General features: G+C 38.3%; 1 protein-coding gene across 2 annotated transcripts in view; it reads right to left on the reverse strand.

Moving 5' to 3' along the window:
* Positions 1–7,971, reverse strand: part of LOC106572557 (mucin-12) — a 49,952-nt gene extending 41,981 nt beyond the window's left edge. The window contains exon 1 of one of the 2 annotated variants that reach the window (XM_014146879.2): positions 7,429–7,971. In XM_014146879.2, the coding sequence (XP_014002354.2) occupies positions 7,429–7,775 (347 nt within the window). In that variant the 5' untranslated portion in view covers positions 7,776–7,971. The remainder of the gene's footprint in view (positions 1–7,428) is intronic. The other variant, XM_014146942.2, reaches the window with a different exon arrangement.
* Positions 7,972–8,875: the final 904 nt, after the last annotated feature.

An 8,875-nucleotide genomic window follows, 5' to 3' on the forward strand; every position in this document is an offset into this window, starting at 1 on the left:
TTACACTGGATAGCACCATGTGAGTCCCACCATGTACAATCTGTGGTGTAGAGGCTAAACGCAAGTAAATTTCAGTTTGTCCACCTTTATTTTGCGCGACAATTTACCCACCTTCAGCGAAAAAATGCATTGAAAGTATAGGAAGCGACTGGTAACAGAGTTTACCCACACCCCTTTTTTTTTACCACTACATCACACAATGAAATGTATTTGTCTGACAGTGGAACCCAGTTAGGTTGTGGTTGGTGGTTATCATCTATTGGGGATGTGTTATGGAATATGTTAATAGAAAACATATACAGTACACTTGCATAGCAATGAGAAGAGTCTATTGCTTGTTGAAAGTAATGTATTATCTTAACTTTACCTCCACCGTAAGAACGTCATAACACTGTCATAGTCATGAGATAACCGTCATGAATAATTAGCAGCTGTCATGACTGTTTATGCCATATGGTATGTCATGTGTAGCTTCAAAATACGTTTAAACTATCGAGAAACATTTCCTCAACCCCATTCCTCAGCTTTCCAAACAGTGGCAGGGTTAGGCTGTTTAAAACTACAGACTGCACATTTAAATCCACCAAACATTTAAGAACAAAAAAACTATAAAATACAGCTTAACATAATTTGTTTCCATTTTCATTTTCACCTCTTTTACCCCTATCACACCTTGCTGTTACTTCTCTTGCTTTTCTCATTGTTATGCTGTTGCTGCTTGCTGGTAAATTCCACATTTTGTCTCACAGATGGGTGGATGCCAGTCATGACCCAAACTTCAGATCAAACTTGTCTGCCTTCAACAGTTAACAAAACCTGCGCAAGCCTGAACTAGACAAGCAGGAACTAAACACCTCACTGGTTTACCTGTACAAACTGCCACAGGGGAAAGATTCGCTCTGCTCTGCGTTTAAAATGAAATTAATACATCAAAACACATTTCAGTCGACAAACACTCCCGGTGCGGTAGGACACACATGACCATAAGGAGGATTATCTGAGTTTAACTTGAGAAACATATGTCTGGTCTGGTGGTGTTTTGTTACAGTGTTAGTTGTAGTGTTACCTGGAAATACCACAGAGTTATTATGCATTGTAGGTCTGACTGAAATACAGGATTTTCATATTTTCTTATTTTTATTTATTTATTGTTTACTTAAGAATGTATTTACAAAAAAACTGAACACTTATTTTTTCTTAAAACTGCATTGTTGGTTAAGGGCTTGTAAGTAAGCATTTCACTGTAAGGTCTAGACCTGTTATTGTATTCGGCGCATGTGACAAATACAATTTGATTTGATTACCCGGGAGTCAGGATTGTAATCTACATAAATATTTGAGGAGCTCACTTTATCTTTATAAGTGTACAGAGTGCAGATGAAGAAGTGCATATTACCTAGCCTGGTCCCAGATCTGTTTGTGCTATCTTGCCAACTCCTCGTGACTCATTGTTTGGCACGAAAATTTCATAGAGTTGGCAATATAGCATAAACAGACTGGCACCCAGGCTACGTATTATTACCCAGCTCAATCATATCAGGTAGGCCTATATCTGTTGAAATCCAGTAGCTGATCCCAACTACATTGCTAACAAACACATGCACACACACAACTAATAGCTATTGTTACACTGTGTAGGTCATGGTGCAATCACACATTATTTGATAAAGAAAGTACACTGTAAAGGAGTTGTCGTGAAATTAACAGTAATTTACAGGCAGCTCAGTGTGAAGTAAAATTATGTATTTCATATTACAGTACACCTACTGTAATATAAATATGGTATCAAAGCAAGTACTGTGTAATGACACACAGTACAAAACTGTAAAATGTACTGTATTAGGACTATTCTGTCAAAAAGTAAATTATTCCGTAATGAATTAATGAATGGATAGATGAAATTCATTGAGGGAAGGGGTTTGTATTTTATTGTAATTACAAGGGATTGGTACAAGCAGCTTGGCCGCTAGGTAAAGTGTTTGCATATTACAGCGTATTAATGAATATATGGTGTTTTATATCACTTGCACTTCTTGAGTCCTTAACAAAGGCTTCCAGACTGGCAGCAACTACAAGGCAAAACAGACCAAAAGGACATGGCCTTTTTGGGATAGGGGGCGGTATTTTCACGTCCGGATGAAAAGCGTGCCCAAAGTAAACTGCCTGCTACTCAGGCCCAGAAGCTAGGATATGCATATAATTGGTAGATTTGGATAGAAAACACTCTAGAAAACACTGTTAAATTAATGTCTGTGAGTATAACAGAACTTATTTGGCAGGCGAAACCCCGAGGACAAACCATCCAGGAAACTTCTTTTTTGAGGTCACTGTGTTTTCTATTAGGTTTCTATGGGAAACTAGATTTATGAGGAACCTGGTTGAGGTTTCTATGGCATCCACTAGATGTCAACAGTCTTTAGAAATTGGTTGATGTTTTTCCTTTTAGAAATGAAGAAGTACGGCTATTCAGAATGAGTGTCAAGCCAAGTGGACTCTTCTGTTTGGGGAGCGCGACCTGGAGCTCGCTCCACTTTGATTTTATCCGCTATTGAACACAGTATATTCCGTCTTAAATTTTATTGATTATTTACTTTTTAGGATACCTAACGATGGATTAGGAAAGTTGTTTGAAATGTTTGGACCAAGTTTACAGGTAACTTATTAGAGAATTTGTAGTCATGTTGGGCGAGTTGGAACCGGTGTTTTTCTGAATCAAACGCGCCAAATAAATTGACATTTTGGGGATATAAAAAGGAGTTTATCGAACAAAATGACCATTTGTGATGTTTCTGGGGCATATTGGAGTGCCAACAGAAGAAGATCTTCAAAGGTAAGGCATGAATTATATCGTTATTTCTGACTTTCTTGTCGCACCTGCTTGGTTGAAATATGATTTTCATGTGTTTGTATGATGGGGTGCTGTCCTCAGATAATCACATGGTTGGTTTTCGCCGTAATGCCTTTTTGAAATCTGACATGGTGGCTGGATTAACAAGAAATTAAGATTTATTTTGGTGTATTGCACTTGTGATTTTATGAAAGTTAAATATTTCTAATAATTTAATTTGAATTTCGTGCTCTCCAATTTCACCGGATATTCCGCTAGCGGAATGTCTAGCCGTAACAGGTTCAAGACTTGCTGCTATGCAATCTGTCCCCTATATACTGTATTTCAAATGTATTGGGCACTATAACCACATACTGTACCAGTTAAATTGGTACAGCATTTTCACAGGCCGATTTATTTTCCATCACTCACAGCTGAAGATATTACCATTTTATATTCATCCAATGACTGCCATGTTTTTGGATGACGTGATGATATTGTCACTGCTCGCGCTGCTTCCTGTGTGCACTGAATACTAGTGTGCATGTAAAGTTGGGCTGTGTAAAATATAGACAGTCCATGAATCAGTGTATGTGAACGTGAGTAGATTATGTTGAAAACAACAGTCAGACATCTTGGACGCAGTGTCCAGTTCTTTATACCTCAGTGGTGAAATAACAGTACCATTTGAAACAGCAATTCTTTCCCCGCCCACCACATTTTCGCACAAGGCACCATCATTTACAATATGCTGCAGTAAAACGTTTCAAGGTATTTTACTGTTGATATCCCCCAAATTACTGTAGAAATTACAGTTTTCCATTTCAGTGTAGCCAGTTCTGATATTGCTTAAGATATAAGACAAGACAGTGGGATAAGGATTAGGCCATCAGTTGAGGATCTGGGATAACTCCATAGTGATTTAAAAACTAAGCTATTCTTAATCACATCTCTGATTGTGCAGAACTTGTTTAACTTGTTATGGATAGGGGGCAGTATTTTCACGGCCGGATAAAAAACGTACCCGATTTAATCTGATTATTACTCCTGCCCAGAAACTAGAATATGCATATGGCTAGAAAACACTCCAAAGTTTCTAAAACTGTTTGAATGGTGTCTGTGAGTATAACAGAACTCATTTGGCAGGCCAAAACCTGAGAAGATTCCAAACAGGAAGCGCCCTCTCTGACCATTTCTTGGCCTTCTTGATCATCTCTATCCAAAACAGGGGATCTCTGCTGTAACGTGACATTTTCTAACGCTCCCATAGGCTCTCAGAAGGCGCCAGAACGTTGAATGATGACTTTGCAGGCCATGGCTGAAAAACAGTAGCGCATTTGGTAAGTGGTCGATCTGAGAACAATGAGACTGGTGCACGCGTGCACGAGATGACTCCATGTTTTCATTTTCAGTCTTTGAACGAAAACAACGACTCCCGGTCGGAATATTATAGCTTTTTTACGAGAAAAATCGCATAAAAATTGATTTTAAACAGCGTTTGACATGCTTCGAAGTACGGTAATGGAATATTTTGACATTTTTTGTCACGAAACGCGCCGGGCGCGTCACCCTTCATTACCCTTCGGATAGTGTCTTGAACGCACAACAAAACGCCGCAATTTGGATATAACTATGGATTATTTGGAACCAAACCAACATTTGTTATTGAAGTAGAAGTCCTGGGAGTGCATTCTGACGAAGAACAGCAAAGGTAATCCAATTTTTCTTATAGTAAATCTGAGTTTGGTGAGTACCAAACTTGGTGGGTGTCAAAATAGCTAGCCCGTGATGGCGAGCTATCTACTCAGAATATTGCAAAATGTGCTTTCACCGAAAAGCTATTTTAAAATTGGACACCGCGATTGCATAAAGGAGTTCTGTATCTATAATTCTTAAAATAATTGTTATGTTTTTTGTGAAAGTTTATCGTGAGTAATTTAGTAAATTCACCGGAAGTGTTCGGTGGGAATGCTAGTTCTGAACGTCACATGCTAATGTAAAAAGCTGCTTTTTGATATAAATATGAACTTGATTGAACAAAACATGCATGTATTGTTTAACATAATGTCCTAGGAGTGTCATCTGATGAAGATCATCAAAGGTTAGTGCTGCATTTAGCTGTGGTTTTGTTTTTTGTGACATTATATGCTAGCTTGAAAAATGACTGTCTGATTATTTCTGGCTGGGTACTCTGCTGACATAATCTAATGTTTTTCTTTCGCTGTAAAGCCTTTTTGAAATCGGACAGTGTGGTTAGATAAAGGAGAGTCTTGTCTTTAAAATGGTGTAAAATAGTCATATGTTTGAAAAATGGAAGTTTTCGGATTTTCGAGGAGTTTGTATTTCGCGCCACGCCTATCATTGGATATTGGAGCAGGTGTTCCGCTAGCGGAACGTCTAGATGTAAGAGGTTAACATGATTACCTCATCTCGGTACCCCACACATACTGAATCTGTAAGATCCCTCAGTCAAGCTGTGAATTTTCAACCCTCAGTCAAGCTGTGAATTTTCAACCACAAAGACCAGGGAGGTTTTAAATCCCTCGCAAAGAAGGGCACCTACTGGTAGATGGGTGAAAAATACAAAAAGCAGACATTGAATATCCCTTTGAGCATGGTGAAGTTATTAATTACTCTTTGGGTGGTGTATCAATACAGCCAGTCACTACAAAGATACAGCTGTCCTTCCTAACTTAGTTGCTGGAGAGGAAGGAAACCGCTCAGAGATTTCACCATGAGGCCGATGGTGATTTTAAAACAGTTACAGAAATGATTGGCTGTGATAGCAGAAAACTGAGGATGGATCAACAACATTGTAGTTACTCCACAATACTAACCTAATTGACGGAGTGAAAAGAAGGAAGCCTGTACAGAATAAAAATATTCAAAAAAATATATCCTGTTTGCAACAAGGACCTAAAATAATACTGCAAAAAAAATTAGGAAAGCAATTCACTTTTTGTTTTGAATACAAAGTGTTATGTTTGGGGGAAATCCAATACAACACATTACTGAGTACCACTCTTCACATTTTCAAGCATAGTGGTGGCTGCATAATGTTATGTGTATGCTTGTAATCATTAAGAACTCCGGAGTTTTTCAGGATAAAAAATGTACCTCTATGGGATCAGTGTCCCGTCCATGGGATGGTTGAGCCAACGTAGGCTAATGTGATTAGCATGAGGTTGTAAGTAACAAGAACATTTTCCAGGACATAGACATATCTGATATTGGCAGAAAGCTTAAATTATTGGTAATCTAACTGCACTGTCTAATTTACAGTAGCTATTACAGTGAAATAATACCATGCTATTGTTTGAGGAGAGTGCACAGTTTTGAACTTAAAAAGTTATTAATAAATAAATGAGACACATTTGGGCAGTCTTGATACAAAAGTTTGAACAGAAATGCAATGGTTCATTGGATCAGTCTAAAACTAGTGGCCATAATCTAAATTCCACTTGGGCTGGAATAATACATTATGGCCTTTCTCTTGCATTTCAAAGATGATGGTACAAAAAAATACCAAAAAACAGTTTTTTTTCTTTGTAATATCTTTTACCAGATCTAATGTATTATATTCTCCTACATTCCTTTCACATTTTCACAAACTTCAAAGTATTTCCTTTCAAATGGTATCAAGAATATGCATATCCTTGCTTCAAGGCCTGAGCTACAGGCAGTTAGATTTGGCTATGTCTTTTTAGGCGAAAATTGAAAAAAAGTGGTGGATCCAAATACTTAAGGAATGGAGCTATAAGCGCAGGCAAAATCCTAGAGGAAAACTTGGTTCAGTCTGCTTTCCACAAGACACTGGGAGATGACTTCACCTTTCAGAAGGACAATAACTTAAATCACAAGGCCAAATCTACACTGGAGTTGCTTACCAAGAAGACAATGAACGTTCCTGACTGGCCTAGTTACAGTTTTGACTTAAATCTACTTGAAAATCTATGGCAATACCTGAAAATGGTTTTCTAGCAACGATCAACAACCAATTTTACAGAGCTTGAAGAATTTAGAAAAAAATGTATGGGCAAATGTTGCACAATTCAGTTGTGAAAAGCACTTAGACACTCTCAGCTGTAATCACAGCCAAAGGTGCTTCTACAAAGTATTATTATTATTATTTTTTTATTTTTTTTGTCATTTAGCAGACGCTCTTATCCAGAGCAACTTAGAGTAGTGAATGTATACATTTCATACATTCTTTTCCATACTGGCCCCCCGTGGGAATCAAACCCACAATCCTGGCATTGCAAACACCATGCTCTACCAACTGAGCCACACGGGTATTGACTCAGGGGTGTGAATACTTATGTAAATTAGATATTTCTGTATTTCACTTCCAATACATTTGAAAACATTTCTACAAACATGTTTTCACTGTCATTATGGGGTATTGTGTGTAAATGGGTGAGAAAAACAAATCCGTAAAATTTATTTTGAATTCAGGCTGTACAACAAAATGGGGAATAAGTCAAGTGGTTTTAATAATTTCTGAAGGCACTAAATGGTGTATCCAGGTACACAAATCAGGGTGATAATAGACCTACCCCAGTGAGTACAATTTCCATAAGGTAAATAAAGGTTTAATTTACATGTTACTGCTGAAGCTGTCGATCTCGTCAGCACCGTTATAGAACAGTGGGTTGTCGATGCGCCCTGCCTCCTTTGAGCCTTTCTTCTTGAGCTGCAAGGACAAGAACCGTTTCTTCTTCATTTTCTTCTCACTTGCTGGGCTCCTATGCAGCGTCCCATCCAGGGGGCTGACGGGGCTGACAAGTCCGGGACTCGACGGTAATCTCGGGCCTGGGCTCGCAAGCTCTCCATCTCCATATGAAGTTGCATCTTTACATGTGTGCTTTTCCCCTTCCTTGTTTTCTTTATCCGGTGACTTTGTTTTATGAAACAAATTCTTTATTTTTAATGTTCCAGATTTACTCATGGTTGCCCGAAATGCTACTTTTTTAAAAGTCTATAATACATTTATTTGGAAAAAAAAACTATACAACAATCGAAATGTGAAACAAAAAAATTTATAGAACCAATCTATGCAGACTATTTGTAGACTACAGCGATTGAAAAAGCGCATACCAAGAGCCCTAGCGCGCGTTTCCAAATGCGCAGCGATAATGATCTTCTACCCGTCTCAGTGAAACTCCTAAATGTTTAACCTCCCTCACTGCAGTGTGTCGTCTTCCGGGTCCTAACGGAGTTCAAGCACATATAGTAGGTAGTCTTGGTTCACTTTCAGAGCCACCTGCAGCTACAGGTAAAATCTGTTCATATCTGTCACAGTGATATATAACATAATTCACACATTGCTCATGCAGAGCTGTATGCACTTTTCTGCACAGCCTGGCCTCAGAGCAATACGAAATGTACTTTTCATATTTCTGAGCACCTCCAAGTCTATGATACCTATTATTAGTCTAATAAATTACTTGAAACAGAAACAAAAGTAGAGGTTGGACAGGCGGGTGTAATCCACAATCGTTTAGCAATCTTAAGGTTGTATGTTCGAGTCGCATCTGGAACAACTGTAGCATTTTAGCTAACCCTTCCCCTAACACTTATTATACTTTTATACAATGGGTGGTTCTAATCTTGGACGCTGATGGGTTAAAACCGTATTCCAGCAGGTGTCTATTCAACAAATTACCAATGGCTAAAGCTAGGATATTGAAATGCCTATTTACTCTGTTCCATCTCACTGCGCAATCCAGTGTCTCATCAGCCCAGCCAGCCAGTTTCTAAACTCCACTGTAAAAAGCATCTAGAAATTATCTCCCATTTCTTTTAGACTAACAATTGGTTTTCAATAGTGGAGATTTGTATAAAACTTGTGATCTGTCTCTGACATTTGGAACATTGTTTCAACATTGAAATTCGATCTCATGTCCCATAGTAATGAACGTGTAGGGGTTGGGATGAGACAGAAAGGCAGGGAGGCAGCTTTTCTCAGCCAGCTGAAATCATGAATCAGCATAAGTTTTATGGACATATACAAATAAATGTCAATCGAAAACAGGTAAAACGTTTATT

The sequence above is a fragment of the Salmo salar genome, chromosome ssa01 (genome assembly GCF_905237065.1).
Source record: "Salmo salar chromosome ssa01, Ssal_v3.1, whole genome shotgun sequence".
NCBI classification, from domain to species: Eukaryota; Metazoa; Chordata; class Actinopteri; order Salmoniformes; family Salmonidae; genus Salmo; species Salmo salar.